The sequence below is a fragment of the Pagrus major genome, chromosome 4, assembly GCF_040436345.1.
Source record: "Pagrus major chromosome 4, Pma_NU_1.0".
NCBI classification, from domain to species: domain Eukaryota; kingdom Metazoa; phylum Chordata; class Actinopteri; order Spariformes; family Sparidae; genus Pagrus; species Pagrus major.
This window is the reverse complement of record NC_133218.1, coordinates 5599980-5617182: the sequence shown is the minus strand read 5'-3', so window position 1 is coordinate 5617182 and position 17203 is coordinate 5599980. Positions and strand designations below refer to the sequence as shown.

General features: G+C 38.1%; 1 protein-coding gene across 1 annotated transcript in view; it reads left to right on the top strand.

The window, feature by feature from the left end:
• map2k5 (mitogen-activated protein kinase kinase 5) overlaps window positions 1-14223 on the top strand; it is a 61314-nt gene extending 47091 nt beyond the window's left edge. Inside the window, exon 22 of the mRNA XM_073464474.1 lies at window positions 13115-14223. Coding sequence (XP_073320575.1) covers window positions 13115-13219 — 105 coding nt within the window. The 3' untranslated portion in view covers window positions 13220-14223. The remainder of the gene's footprint in view (window positions 1-13114) is intronic.
• Window positions 14224-17203: the final 2980 nt, after the last annotated feature.

The window sequence follows — 17203 nt, the reverse complement described above, 5'->3', positions numbered from 1 at the left end:
GGAGTAAAGGGAAATGTTGTCTAGACACTCATTGGGAATTCTTGCCTCCAGACAGAAGTGTTTCTCGTGAGAGAGAGGCCACGCACTACTTCTTTCAGTGAGGTTTAGCTTCAACAGATTGTTGACACCTCCAAGATTGATCACAATCTAAAATAGTTGATTCACCCACTCCTACTATAGAGCCTACTATACTAACAAAAACAATCAATATAAAGATTGAAAAAGTTTGGCATGACAGTTGAGGGTGGGTGAAATTGGGACTTCAAGAAGGAAGTTAAAACGGCAAGAACGATGTCTAACAACTGAGCAGCGCTGTTGTCTAGACTCTGGAACAGCTTGTAAACTGAATGGCTCTTTCTTTAGTGGTGCATGTATACAAACATAGCATAAAGCCCATCTTAGACTACAAGAAAAAAACATTTGTTTTTTATTTAAACAAGATGATTTTCTTTTTAGAAGCACCCACCAGGTAGAAGTGTTGACGTGGAAACTCTGGATTTCTTGCCATTTTTCTTCTTAAATGTTGGGAAGCTGTAGCGTTACCATAACTTAACTATACTTTCATCACTATACGTGGCTTCCTATTTTAACCACACACTGCTTTTCCTTCTCTCTGGTTTTTAAATTCTTCAGGTCATCAAAGCTCACATGGTGGCGTTTTCTTCGCTGTTCCGGTCAACCTTTTTCTCACTGTCCTCTAAATTCCTCCTCTGCTCCACTTCCTTCACATTTATTATGATCCATGCGCTTTTTTTCCACATTTTCAGTGTTCTCTCTCTTGTTTCTACTCCCTCTTTCCCTTCATCCCTCTCATCTTATCTTACCTTTATTTTTGTCTTCCTGTAGGCTTTTCATTTCTTCCTCTGCCCACGATGAACTGAGATATAAGGTCATGGATGCCTGCCTTTGTGGCACCAGCCTGCTGATTGTCTTTCTCTCCTCCTCCTCCTCATTCCCTCTTTCCTCCCCACCTCTCACTCTACCCCCAGCCTCTTGAGTACATTAAAACTCTTTACCTATTCTATCTGTATGTTAATGCACCTCACCACAGCTCCCCTTCCCTCCTCTCCCTGTGCTGTGCAGAAAGTGCCACCATTTGCTCTCAGTTTTTATCTTTGCAACTCATGTCTCCTGGAAGGTAATGTGGGTGGATGTAGACACTGAGCAAATAATGATGTTTTATGACCATTCATAGTCACCTAGTACCTTTAGTTTGCTCATCAGGTTTCAGCGTGTGGTTTCTCTAATCACTGGTATAGCTTTTATTGACGTTATTTTCCCTGGGATTTTATCCTATTAGACCTTCTTTAAAGGGCTCCTGTTTGATTGCATGCCTACTGCTGATGGGTTTGTCCCAGACTTTAAACAGTATGCTACAATTACTTATACTGCATACTTTGCTCATACCTTTAATATATTCTGCTCAGTTTAACTGTTTTTTTTGTTCATTTTTTCATTTTACCCAACTAACGGAGCATGGTTAAGGTTATGTTCTCAACATTAATAAAGGGAGAGGAAGAACAAAAACAATATGAAGAGAGCAGACATAGCATGAACGAGTCTTGAGCCCCCCATTCAGTCAGTATTTGTTACACTACAGAATGAGGTATTAAACATCGATGCAGAAGCACATACATTTGCAATTTGCCTCTATGAAGAATGACACTCGTTCTCTTGGACATAAATGGCTTCTTTATTCTCCAACAGTGTCAGCAACTTATGCAGTCACCGGCCCAACCCCATTAACTTTGGGGGTGGATCCAGGATTTTTCTCTCATTTTCTTTAACATTGCGAGATAGGGCATTTTTTCGACATTTTTGTTAATTTCTCAGGTAATAATGTATGATGTTAATGAAAGAAGCAGGTGTATGTAGGTGCCTGGTATCTGTGAGTGAGTACAGAAGGGGACTGTTGCACCTTGGCGGAGGTATGCGCTCTACTGAGAACCATTGCAGTTACTTAATTTATGTTGGTTGTTGAAATTCAAAATCTGTTCTGTATTTTTGAATTCTTGTTCAAACCACCACTAAAAACTTAAATCAAACACAAAACACTATTTTCCTAAATCCTTCCATAGCTGAATTTTTCTCTTTTTTTTTGATTGATTGGCACCTATTTAGCCATTAATGTTCTCTTTTTTAGCTTCTACAAGTGAGTTAGGCAGTTTGAATGGACTTTCAAATTTTTGTTTATTTATAAAATATACTTAAGCAATTATAAATGTCCAGTGACTGTGCTCACCCTGGCTGTTTATAATGCTATACTTTATGTAACAAGTTAATTAGTTGCTTGTAATTTGATACCTTACCAAAAAGCCTCAACACCAATGGAAACCTTTACTTAATCTGAGCCCTGATGGTTTACACCATGACTCATAATCTGTTTATTTCATTGGATGCTAACTATCGAGAAGAAATACCTTGCAGTCTGAGCTCTCTCAAGTTCAGTACTTCACTTGTATAAGCAGGAGATCTGTCTTCTTTTCTGCCTTCATTTGTAAAGAATCACATCACATGATGAGCCATCAGAGAGGAAAGTGAGTGTGTGTCTCTCTCCTCATACTCTTGCATCTTTCATTGTGGGACACTCTATCCTGTCATCATAAGCTCATGACGTGGGTCAGTTGAGGAGACTTTCCATTGGCCTGCTCCCAGAACGTTAGCTGCAGGTACTTGGTGATGACCTGTCCTGTCTGAGGTTTCTCCTCCCTCTTCTTCTTTAATACAAGGCCAGATCTGTGTGCAGCACCTATTGGCTTATTTATTAAGCTTTAGGCTGAGAAAGACACGAAAATACAGCGCTGTGACCCATGACTTTGATTAATTGATGTTTGACTTTGTTTATTTGCAGAGCGAAATACAAATTATTTAACATTATTTTGTCTATCTGTGCTTGTTTTTGCAAGTGTGCACTTGTCTTTGAGTAAAAAAAATCAAAACAAAAGAAAATAAGGGTGTGGGATCACCGCACCCTTATTTTCTTTGATTGTGATTTGATGGACATTTCATTTCTCCCTCCCCCCTCTCCCTCGTTGTCCCTCGTTCCCCAGCCAGCAGCCTTCACACAGCCTTTTAGCACCCTTGTCAATGCAGCCGTTCTATTCTGCTTTTCTATTCATAGGCACACATACACAGAAACACAAATTTCGTGGCCCCCTTTCAACCCTGGAGACACCAGATGAGCCCCTCGGTTCTTCACAAAGGGACCCCTCCTGTCTCTGACTGTCCCTAAATCCAGTTTCAACACACAAAAACATATATTATACAGATTTTATACAGCACCAGTATCACGAACTGTGGCTGTTTGTCATGAACAGCAACAAACTCTGTTAGTTAGTCCACACTTTATCAGTTCTAACCATGTCAACATTGTAACCACTGACCCTTAACATCCACATTGTTTATAAGGTAGCTCCTTTGTTTAATAATACCATTCATGATAAATTGTCTCAGCAATTGTTTTCAAGAGGCAGAGGTATTTGTGTTTTTCTGTTTTTACTGTTGTGTTTTTGTTTGTCAGTTTGTTTTTCACCAAACTGCTCAACAAGCCAATAGAGAGATTCTAATGTGCCTCACTAACTGACTGAAGTAGTTTTGTTATTTGTTTCTTTGTTTTAGTTTGGACTACAGCTGCCCTTACAAAGTGCATACTGTTGCATGCAGTATGCAGACAATTTGGACATACTGTACTCCTCCATCATAGCATTACACCTTGAACTTTTACCCTCTTGTGCATATATCCATCACAGTCTGTCGCACAAAATTTAAAGTAAAAGAAAAAGTATACAATGTGAAATGCAGCTACTCAGCTGTCATCGCCCGTGGTCCTCGGCTGCTCACTCACGTGAAATATCTTCCGTTTTGCAGAGGATTGTGAATCAGAATAGCCAGAAAAACCTTGGTATTTGAGACACTGTACTGATGCTAAATCCTTTTCTGGCATACTTAATTGTATGGTCGTTTGGGTATTGGAACACAGCTATTCTCCTTATATTTACCGATCACCCACAGAATACCGCAGACACTCTCAGTATTCTCTCCTAATTTTTCAGTCACAAGACAGCTCAAAGTGCTTTACAGGGGCATAAAATTACATTAAGACATTAAAAAATGCATTTTAAGAAGAAGTGATGTGCTGGATTCACATTTTAGATGAAGTTGTGCTATTTTACTGCAAATGCCTGTGTTGCTAAGGCCATCATATTGACAGATACAGACCATATTACAAATCTAGTTATCTTTATCTGTAGGTTTTTATGGTAATGCTTCATGTGGGTGATGTTCTGCATGAGTTCATGTGTCTCAAACTTTGGAAGCAGTTTTAGTGTCTGAGCAGAAGGTGTCCTACTGTTTACATCGCTACATGTGGTCCATGCAGGCTTACGTATCATCAGACCTCTGTGGTCTCTTCTCAGCGAAATCACTGGTGCCTCCTCCTCCCTAAACTTTTCTGTCAGCACCTCCTCTGCCAAATGTTTTCACATTTCACCCTTGGGTCTTCAGTGACATAAAGTCCATTCACACATACAGGGCATGAGATGGTTCTGGTGTGCAACCGTCAAAGTCACTTCATTTTGAATGAAAGCCGGAGCCAAGTTACAGATAAATTGATGTTTAGATCTTGTACAATAAAAAATCAATTTTGGGACTTAGATGAAATCTTCTTTGTAAATTCCAACGTCCTTGATTTGACTGAAACAAGATTTCTTTTGTTTGGGTGTAAGAACTGAGAGTAATGACTACTGCGGTTTAAACAACATTTCTTAAAATTTTAAATGGCCTTTTCATGAGTGAAATGATGATTAAGATTGACCAAGAATGTCAGTAAGTAGCTCTCAAGACATTAAGTTACTTGTTAGTAACTTGATGTACTAAGGAAATAAGTTACTAAGGAAGAAACCTTTCTCAACCACTTCTTACAGGTTTTACTCATTTTACAAAGACCAATTTCACATATAATCACTGCTAACTGCTCTGGTAAGGGCCATCTGCACCAAGAACCATAACAACAACAATAGCTATTGTTTTAATTCAAGTGGATGGAGGATGGACCCCACAACTATAACTACATCGACAGTGGTGAACAATGTCATTGGAACGATAGAAACACTGATAGCCTATCAAAATCCATCTGAATCAACAGAGCATCACACTCAACTTAAACACATATTTATCATGATATCAGGTTGAAAATTACACAATAAAAAAATGTCATTCTACCTGAGACATATTCCCAAATAGGGGTTGGAATCACAGAGTAACTCACAATACGATTCACAATACATTGCCCTTGATAATGATATTATCACGATACAGCGATTCTGCAGTAATTGATACATTGACAGTCATGTAACGATACATCATGATGTCTGATTTCACAGAATTTGACACATTTGACAAACAATGTACATAAAGTGCATAGAGTTTTAGCTTAATGCCTCTTTATCACACACACTGAATGAATCTTTCTCGTGTGCCATCATTCCAATGTGGCGCATGTTAAAATTAAAATATCGATGTTATCGAAGTATGTATCACGATATATTGCCGTATCGATATTTTGTCCCACCCCTAATTCCAAACACTACAGCAGTAACAGGTCGTCAGTATCCATGTTCCTATGCTCACACACAGCCCATGCTTGGCACTACTGCTTACAGAACATTGTCATTCATCAATGCCGAGAATCACATCGTTATCATTATAGTTCTTGTTATAGTTATCATTCTTCAGGTGGTTGGCCCTTTAGTCTGAACAGCCACATGTCTCTCCTGAAACACATATAGCCACCTTTTTTCCCACAATTTTTCTTCTCTCCATGATCAGCCAGTAGGATATGTAAGTTCAATGATGAGCTCGGTTTGAATTCTCTTCAGTTATTGCTCTTTTGTGAACTTGATTGAGGACTAAACAAGGCCATGAGAATGATGGCCCCCTACAAACCTTTGTCCTCTTGTTTTGCTGTCTATTATTCTGTACTTCTTTCCATTTCAGTGGCTAACATTTAGTGTTGTGACTCATCGATAGGTGGATGTCCGGACAAGGCAGTGCCTCACTATACAAACAGTTCTGAAAGCAGCAGATCGATTTGAAAGTAGCATTAGATGCTTGGATCATTAAGTTTAGAGGAGAAACAGAATTGTAACACTAAAAAGTTTCCCTATATTCTCTGCACTAAGATCAACCAAAGTACACACACACATATTGTTCATTCATACACACGCCATCCAAAGCCAGCCAGTTTCCAGTGGGAGCAAGTGATTAGCATGCAAATCTGTAAAGACCTAGTTATTCTATCTACCTCTACACCCTTCTCTCTGTCTCACACACACACACTGACAAACACACCATGTTTCCTCCAACACTATTCTAATGAGGTGATGACCAGTCTCTAGTTATAATTGCCTCAAACTCCTTTTAATTTCTTCTGAGCGTATTAATCATACATAGAGTTATTTAAAATCGCATAAATTAATCTTAGATTAAACAGACCCTTCAAACAATTAAAGTGTTAGGTAGAATTTCCCCTGGGTTTTGGCCATTTTCTATTTGAGCGGAGCAGTTGCAGGTGATTATCCCAGTTTGATGTGGCCAGACGGTGATTAATGTAACTTTTAAATGAGTCCTTCCCCCCGTCTCACCTCTGTCCACACACTGCTACAGCACAAAGTCAGAACACCTTCAGTGACCTAACTAAGGAGTGGTTACTCACTCTGTATTTATAACTCACAACTTAAAGGTTTGATACTTAATTTAATTATTAGGTGATTATGCGTGTGTGACAGAAGGAGGATGTGTTCTGAATATCCCTTAATATTGGTGTGTGTGTGTGTGTGTCTGTGTCTGTGTCTGTGTGTGCGCGCGCGCACGGGCATCATATAATGATGATAGTGTAAACCTACTGACTACTGTTTTGAAGCCTCAGGTTTGGCATTATGGCCGAAGCTAGCTTGGTTTTTTGGAGCCAGAAGTGACCATATTTGGGTCAAGCTTGCTGACGTGCAGTACAATATTGTTTCCTGGTTTATTTTGAATTGCCAAAGGCATGGTTTGCACATTGTATCTCCCTCAAAAACAAGTTAAATGGGATGTGTGTAAATACTACGGATTCCAAACTGAAAGACAACAGGAAGGTGAGGTTGACGCCATTTATTTAGCCTTTATTTGGTCAGGAATGATCTATGATTACTTATTTAAGTTTTTTTTAATGTTTTTTCACTGAGGAAAGACGTCGTTTCTGTGAAGAAATAAAACTATTTGTTTCTGAACAAAATGTAATGTTTTAGTCCAATTTTATTTTGTATTCTTTTATTCTATTTTGATGATTTTTGGAATAATGTCAGTAATATTAGCAGTTATGTTGGACATTATTATAATAATAATCATCATCATCATCATCATCATCATCATCATCATCATCATTTCATATCCACCCACGCCTACTCTTAATGGGACCATAACATGAATATCATGCTGTATTAAAGAAGACTTGAAACTAGTGATAGAGACAATTAACTCATTAGGAATCTGTTAACTGGGGTAGTAAATCCAGTGAGTAGGGTCATTTACTCATAAAATTCCATACAATCGAACTTCTTTTTGAAACCAGATGTGTGCTCTGTTGTTCCAGAGCATTTAAATTATCTGGAGTGGGTCCAGTCCCTCAAACATGCTGGATATTTGTGATGTTTCATGTATTGGGCTGAGAGATTTATCTGTTTATCTGCTATTTTTAAGACTAGCAAGTAACTGAGAAATTGAGAAAACAATGTCGTAACAAGGTCCATTTAGTAGCTGTTCTGGTGCTTTCGATTGCATCAAATGATTGAAAGCCGATTCATTTTGCCAAGCTGTCTTACAATAGTAAATGCTTACATTTCCATTTTTCTGAACATTGTAAGGACTTTCCATCTGCACATTTGAGCCAACAGAGACGAGAAGATGAAATGTTGATGCTTGACCATGTAAACAATAGTTCATGACAATCTCAACACAAGGTCCATTTAGTGGATGTTCTGTTCTGGAGCTCCCTCCCTTGCCCATCATCTCTCTTCTATGCTTTTCTTACTTTCTTTAGTTCTTTAATTTCATGAATGAATGAATGAATACTGTCCATCAGGTTTATTGTGTGTTAGTAGAAGGACACATTCAGAGAGATAGAGATCAGACCTGAACCACAGCTTCAGAAGAAATACTGTATAGTGTGTGTTTTGCACCGTTTCTACAGTGTCTTTGCATGTGTGCGTGTATAGTGTGTGGGTGTTCTATGACAAGCCGCGCACCTTAATCCAGGTCAGTTTCCGGCAGATGTCTCAGGCCTGTCGGGGTTAATTTCTGGAGCAGAGGTGGAGAGTTAGATTTTTAAAAACATCACTCAGGACTTTCTTCTTTATTTCTGTATCACTCCCTCTCTACTGAGGCAAGGAAGAATGATTGATGAGATGGGTATTCAGCACATAGGGGCACCCAGGAGCGTCCACTCCACCCGTCTCATACCGACACACACACACACACACACATACTCACACTGATATGAGAGTAATTAACCTCAGACTGTGTTAACCCCAGCTGCCCATTAGAAGGACAACAGGATTGATGGGACTCCCCCCAGTCCTTCACAATCTCTACAGTTTGTGCAGGATTAGAGCTCACAGGAATGTGTCACCATTTTGCTTTAAAGTATAAAACTGCAGACGACTAAACATGTGATCATATGTTCACAGTCAAAAGTAACAGACATGAGCAGAGATAGAAGTCAAAACCAATTGATGTCAATAGAGGAATTCAGGTACGACAATAACTTACAAATGTATTCGCCCTTCATGTGACTTTTGTGAATTTTTATATACCATAAATATCCAGTTTAACATATTTTCCAGTGTAACCACAAATAGACAAGACTAATCCCAGGAGGAAGAAAGTGGACCATCACTACCAGTCTGTCCTACTTTGTTACTAATCCTACATTGTCTGCACCAGTTTGTGTGTTGCTGGGGGGTATTTAACGTTGTGCCACCCCAGAAAAAAACAGCTAACAACAACACTGCTCACTTTGAAATCACTTTCTGCTTCAAATCAAGCTAGTCACAGAACTGTTGAGGCCCAGTTATGCTCCCTTTACATTCCAAAATAGCTACGTCTGTTTCAAACGATATATCCACTGCCCACATCATACAGATGTTCAGTATGTTCATGTTTCATAACCTAGATAATATAGTTTATCTATAGTTTCGTCGTTGTCGTTTGACATTTATTTTGAGAAGGGCCACAATGCCTGATTAATTACCTAATGATCAACAATCTAAAGAAGCTGGATGGATTTCTGGCATGTCCAAAATTTTTGTTGGCCGTCCTGCAGTTTGAGCAGTTCCATGTTTTTATGGCTGCTGTCAAACATTATAGATTGCAGTGAGCTTGTTTTAATATTTCTAGAGTGGTATTTTACGTGTCGTAGCTAACTCGTAGCTGTCATAGTTCCCTTACTGCATAAAACCGACCAGGAGGTTCATGCCATACGTTCATGTAAGAACCGATAGTTCCGAACAGTTTCAGAATAACAGTCACACGTTGTAGCCTTGAAGAAAGACAGATTAAAACGTGTAGTTTGAGTTAAAAAAAGAAAAAGATTAAAACAAAAGACGCACAGTGTCTGCTCAGCTCAAGTTAGAACTGAACTCCTGTTAACAGTGACAGTCTGTTGTTGTTGACGACACATATCTTTGAAATCAGTGTTGACAAGTTCATTTAAACTGGCCGGCCGCAGCGTTGTTTATCTAATTGGACATCGAGCCACCACAAATCAAATTCATGGTCAGTCTCAGTTGAAGTGTCTCATTTACAACCTCCTCCCCTCTCACCTCTGTCACCTCTGTGACCTCTGTGACCTCTGGCTCTGGTCTGGAAAGTCCCCAGATGAGGCGGCTGATTGGGACTGTTGTCATTGAGATATCACATGTGACGTCTCTGTTTCAGCCCAGCAACAGTAACAAGTGAAGCCTGCCAGCGATTAACAAAGTTGATGAGCTACAGAGACTGGTCACATGTTTGTTGGTTTTCTAGAGCTCATTTATTGACACTGTTGATAAAAATCAGTCTAGATCAAAACTGTATTCTTAATTGAAGATCTTTTTTTAAATGTATATCATATTTGAAAGCATTTTATTTTGAAATGTGTTGTTGTTTGATGTTGTTTGATAAAGACTGTTTGTGTGCTACCTTTTATCACAAACCTCATTTTACAACCTGTGATGATTCACGTGGATCATGAAAGATAATATTTCTTCAGAATGACCTGACAAGCCATTAGTTAAACGTTTGGCATTTAAAACAAATCTGTTGGACATAAATATTTAAGAGGGTTTAATGAGCTTCCTGTTTAGTTTCTTTGTATTTTATTATTATTTCTTGAATCATGACTGAGAATAATTATACAAGCCGAACTAAACTATACACTTCACATAAAGTTGTAATAATGTTTGTGGCTCCAATCTGTCTGATAATAAAAATAATATTGCAGAAGAGGAACAAACATTTTTTTTAATAGCTGTTAGAGTATAATTTTTCTGTTTTTATGAGAAGGCGTATTACTTGTGTTTTTACTGCCACTCCAGTCCTTTTTTGCCGTGGATGGCAATTAATCTGAAGGTCATATGTACATAGTAAGATCACTGGCAGCAGATATTTATTTCTAAGTGCAAAACTATTTATTGAAATGTGAGTTTTAATTGCATTGGAGACGGAAAATATGTTTTGAAAGATAAATGCACAATTTGAAATTGAATCCAAAGACTTTTGAGAGAAGCAAAATTTTGTCTTTTTAAGTACAGTTTTTCAATTTGGTTTGTCATTGCACTGAAGGCAGAAAACAAAAACAAAAACAAAATCATTCCATTGTCTGGATATGTCTCAGGAATATGTCTTGGGAAAACCACTAACAACAACAGAGTAGCTGTGCTGAATCCATTCTTACGTGCCTAACTAGCTGCTAGGCATAAATTATGCAAATGTGTGACATGGTGATGTAGTCTGATGTCACAAAGTCACGAAATTAAAGGCGAGACTACTGACGAGGCTTTCAGGAGCAGTGTTTTCTGCGGGAGGGAGGAGCTCCAGTTGCTTCAGACTTGGACCTTTTTAACTATCTTTTATATGAAGGAAACACAAAAGCGTACTAGGTCTCCTTTAATAGCCAATCCCATTTCATGCCATTACATTTAATCTCAAAAAATGTTATACAAGTCTGACTTTTGAATTAATTTATTCATTTATTAGCCTTTTTAATTGATGTTGATGAAGGTTCTCAGTCATCCTGGTCATGGTAATTCTAAGTGCTGTATCGTAGGCAGCTGGACTTGTTTCAGTTTCTTGAAGACGTTTCACCTCTCATCTAAAGGGCTTCTTCAGTTCTAACTAACTGGAGGGGAGCTGCAGGCTTTTAAACTCTGTGTGGGAGTGTCCTTACTGAGTCGTTAAGGTCTGAGTTTCAGAGTCGTTAGGGACACTTGTGATTCCTTGACCCAACCAGCCTTCATGTGGGTTGGGTGAGAACTCAGTACAGCATTGTAGGTGGGTGACAAGTTATGTCGTACGCCACCTCCTCTGCTCAAAGACGGTCTTTCCAGTTTGACATAGACGGATTATTTTACTCCTCTTTCAAACCATCTGTCTTCTCTGGCCAAGATGATCACATTGTTGTCCTCAAAGGAATGATGTTTCTCCTTCAGATGTAAGTGGACAGCAGAGTCTTGACCTGAGGAGTTGCCCTCCTGTGTTCTGCCTTTCGTTTATGGAGAGGTTGTTTTGTCTCCACAATGTACAAATCTGTGCAGTCCTGGCTGCACTGAACAGCATAAACTACATTACTCTGCTTATGCCTGGGTGTTTTGTCCTCAGGATGGACAAGTTTCTGCCTCAGTGTGTTGATAGGTTTGAAGTGAACCGGGATATGATGTTTATTGAAGTTTTTCTGTCTCTTCCTCTCTGTCTGCTCTGGATCTTTTAGAGGTTTTGACAACAACAGTCGCCTTCTTTATTCAGCTCATTGTTGTTAGAATTGCAAATCTAAAGTGGGGTACACAGTATAGATCTTAGTTCTGACTAAATGTAGGATCAGGCCAAATTTCTGCTAGATCAGTTGTCATGAGACGTGCATTTTGAGGAGGGTCTCGACACCTGATTAATTACCTTAATGATTAACAATCTGGGTCACTGACAAATAGACTGAGTTGTGGCATGTCCAAAACGTTGTTCAGTTGTTTTACAGTTTGAGCAGTTTCACAGTTTGATAGCTGCTGTCAAACATTATAAACTATAAAATAACTCTTTTAATTCAGTTCATTCCTGTTATTATAGCAAATCAAGGTCATATAAAACCTTTAAATACAGACAGTTTTTCGCTGAGATATTTATTTCTTTTGTATAAAACAAGTCTTTAAGTCTGTTTTAGAGCTGATGTTTAACTTTTGTCTTGTATCTGTGAGAATCTACCTAGAATTTGTGTTCAACATTTTAGAAGGTATTTAACTGAATATAATGTGGGGTTTGAGTCTTTACATTCAAGTGGTCTGATTGATTGTATCCTGTCACCGTCTTTCACAGAGGCCTCTTAATTGTTTGTTCCCATCCTAGCATTGAAGGATGATTGTCCAATCACTTTAACATTTCTTACTAGGTTGTGGCCCAAATGTATTTATTTATTTATTTATTTAAATTTTATTTAATAGGGTCGATGCAGTTTAACATAGTTCCAATACAAAGAATGTAACTGATGTGCTGCACAGAGAGTTTATAGCTATTGCTTCAACTCTTGTCCCTAGTTGAACCTTTACATGTAAGACATACAGCTTTCAATGGTCAGTATCATCAATACAAGTCACAATACAATAAGATATAAATACTACACTACACCAACACACATCACAATACATCAACAAACATATAATCTACATCAAAGCATAATAAGTTAAATGTGCGTACAGCAAATAACATCAGTGCCTGTATCTCAGTGTCCTTGTTGATCTTGAAGAAGGCCGGGGTGTGCAACACTTTAACTACTTTCTAGTTGTTTTCTGAGTAAAAATGATACAACACTTCTGTCTTTTCCTTTATTTTTTAGGAGCATTCCTTCATCATACAGTTTAACGATGGTAACGCAGAGGTGGTATCCATGTGGGTTTGTCGTTGCCTGGAGGAGAGACGAGCTCAGCATGGACACGTCTGACGTCCTCCTGCTGAGTGCCAGGACGTTTGAGCCCAAACCTTGAACATTATCAGAGGGTCAAGTACGTCCTCATGCACTGTACAAGTGACTTCATATACATGGACAAGAATCACTAGATGTTGAATGCGTTATGTGAGTAAATCTCACGCGCCATCACATTGAGGAGCTCACATCCTTTGACATCTGAATCTCTGCATCCAAAAGACGCTCTTTCTAGCGTGGGACTCCATCAGCAGCTTTCGTCCCCGCATATGACTGGTGGAGATAAACACACCTAAGTTTAAGGATTAGAGACAATAAGCATAAGACTGCAATAAGCTGGCAGAGTCGTGCTCTGTTTTTCGGATGGTATCTCAAAGAACCCTCTTGTGCTTTACTGTTGGCAGCCCTCTTGTGAATGTTAAGGTATTTGCCTGTCAGTAACTGCCCATGTGTGTGCCTGTTCTTCCAGTGGTGTGATTTATTACCTCAGATAAACTTAGATTGTCACTGTAATAGGAAGACTTCCCCCCCAAAAAAAATATTTTGTTCCGTCTCATTCTTAAATGCCATGTTACAGAGTGAAATGCCAAATTGACACACATCTTTTTTGTGTTCTGAAGCTTACCAAACACTTAATTGCTCACATTCATCAGGAGGAACCTTGTTTTCTTTCCATTTCAAACCTGTTTTTAACAGTTTGGCAGACATGCCTGATGTTGAATGCCACTGAATGAACAGTTCCACTTTTTAGCAGCCATTTGTTTTAGAGCCCGACTGATACATATTTTTTGGCCAATGCAGATTTTAAGGAGCAAAAAATTCCGCTATTAATTCATCAACTGATATTTTTTATATAGAAAATATACTATATATATATATATACACTGAATATGGACATAAACACATTTTTTTTGCAATAATCCCTCATATATGGTTATTAAAACAATTGTGAAAAGGATATATTTTAGAGGCAGGATATTTTACTGTCTAAAAATCATCTTATTGATAATAATAATCATAATAATAATAACTATAACTATTTGTATAGCACTTTTCCAAACATGGTTACAAAGTGCTATACAAATAGTTATAGTTATTATTATTATGATTATTATTATCAATAAGATGATTTTTAGACAGTAAAATATCCTGCCTCTAAAATATATCCTTTCACAATTGTTTAATAACCATATATGAGGGATTATTGCAAAAAAAATGTGTTTATGTCCATATTCAGTGTATATATATATATATAGTATATATTCAATATAAAAAATCCGCTATTAATTCGATCAACTGATATTTATCAGTTCACAGAAGCAGTAAATGTTACTAGAAATGTAATCACTCTAATTACAACAAGCATCTTTTTGTGCATTATGTTCCATAAAAAAATTAAAAGTTTATCACATCGGACATAAGCGCCAAAACCAATGTATCTGTGATAGGCAGAAATCAGCCGATATATCGGTCGGGCTCTATTTTTCTTAGAAACAGAAACCACTTCTTCCCCTTACAAACCAAATCTTTTTTTTCTTTTTTCATTTTAAATGATTATTCACTTTCTCACCTGTAAATCCTTACTTTAGCAAAACATGTCATGTACTAATTTTAATAGAAATAGATAATATAAATTATCCCATTCTATTGCATTGCCTGAAGAGATGACTTGATATGCAGTGCTGTAGAGAGAAAACAGTGCACCAAAGACCACTGACCACCCGCATGGTGAATGTTATGGATTTCTCATGTCTGAGGCAAACGTGATAGGTGAGGGGGCTCGTATGAAGTGCTTTGACAAGGTCTTTATGTGCAGCTGTTGAAATGTGTAGAGCTCAAGTGCAATTAAATTCCACGACTTCCACAAAGGCACAGTGAACACAGCCTACAGTGACATGATGTGTGAGCATAGCTGGAAATGAATGTAAAGCAGTTCATCAGCGCAACAGAAAAGGCTTAAAGCACCAGATTATTATACATGTGTTGAGGAGTTTCTTCAGTACTGTTCAGTGTGCTTTTGTCCTCTGTAACAATGAGGAGACACGTGGGCGGTGGATTTTAATTTGACTGTAAATCATCCAAAATTGAGATCACATTAGTTGTTAGTAGAACAATCAAACATCAAGATGGGTGATTCATTTAGCATTTTTGCTACGAGGGTAACATTTATTTTCCTTAAGAAACGACCTTAACTCCAGACAGGAAATGGAAGAAATACTGTATGTGTGGGGAAATCCAGCTGTGTCCAGGCTCCATACTACTAATACTAAGCATGTTTTGAGCATGTAGTGCATGCATACACATTTATTATGCTAAAAAATGCAAATACGCACATTCAATCTGACAGATTTTTTTATTTTTATGGTGTTTATGGACACCAAAACTTATTGAAGTGGGTGGCAAGGCAGTTCCAGAAAAAACTTTTTCTGAACTACAAAGACCGTTAGATGCTATTGAAAGTTTTGGTCAAATCTAGGACGTAGAGTAATTTTGTCAGACTACTTTTTTCCAAAGTGAAGAATGAACATTTTCTCTATGGACAAACATTTTGCTTTCTGTTGAAGCAGGAACATTCAAATCGACGTCCTTTTCGTGTAATTTCTTAGAAATACAAATTATTAAGTAAAAAAACATTGTGAATAAAACATTTACCATGAAAGTCAAATACTCATGGTATCAGTAAAGTCTGTAGGATGGAGTCTCGACACAGCAGAGAGGTGATTCACAATGCAAAGGGAAGCCTCAAGGACCCACTATGCGCTATGGGCCCTGACACACAGGGTCACCGGTCAGACAATTCCTGGACCTTCAGTGAGCGTCTGTGGCCATAGTTGTTGCTGTGTGTCCCGCACTGTCGGCACTACTCAGCCATTGTTGGTGGCTTTTTGGCTGACTGAGCGTGGATCAGCAGCGGAGCAAGTCAGTGAGAGAGATCGCTCTGATTGGCTGTTCAGCTGAGCGAATCAATGCATGAGAAGAGAAACAGAAAAAGAAAGGAAAAGCCTTTGAGCCTGTCGCCATAGTATCCATGATTTCACCCATTTAGTGTGGTTTCTCTTTATTCTTCGCCTTTGCCTCTTTGCCAGTACTATCTTCAACTTCTTATCAGACATATTTTTGATTAGAAGTGGCTATATTACAGAGAGTGGTGTGGAATAATGCTGCTTTATCATACCAAGAGTCTTCCGGTTTCCCTTTTTGAACAATGACTACAGATCAGCAGCACCTGTTTGTGTAGAGAGTTACACGCAGGAGCAGAACGCACAAGTTAGCTGACCGTCGGCTGTAGTCTTTGCGGTGTGTTTGAGTGCAGCTTTTTGGCCAAGACGCAGGCAACATGAGGTGACGCAACAGTCAGCCTTTGTTGCTGCAAGTTCTTTAATGTCAATTTTGTGTCATGATCCCTCTCATATTAACACATTTCATAGGTGCCATTATTTGCCTCAGAAACCTGAAAATGAGGCACAGCCTTTTTTCTTTTATGTACATAAATATACTTTTACCCTAACTTTCTGAAGGATATCTGTGCAGGATGCCATTCATTTCCATTAAAAAAATACTTTTAATTGGTGAGACTCAAAAAATGAAGAAACTGAAATACATCAACAGGGATTTTCCAACAGTGGCACAATAAATAGACTATATTCTCTGCATTATACCACATATATTGTTAACTATATTCACTTTGGGGAAGTTTGAACTGTTAATACATCTGTGAGACATCCATCTTACAGTAAGTTGGCCTTATTTTACTAAAGCTATAAATACTTAAAGTCTGGTAAAACTAGTAAATAAGTGTTGAGAGGAGTGTGTCGTGGTCACTGGCTGCTGATGAACTCTGTAAATGTTTTCTTAGAACTGAAATGAAACATAAAAAAATAAAAATAAAAAAAAAAATTCATATTTCTGATCAGATGAGCTTCAAGGTCCAAAAGCTCAGATGCATCTTTTGTGTTTTGGTGTTATGAACTCATTGACTGTGATTTTTATTTTTTAAATATA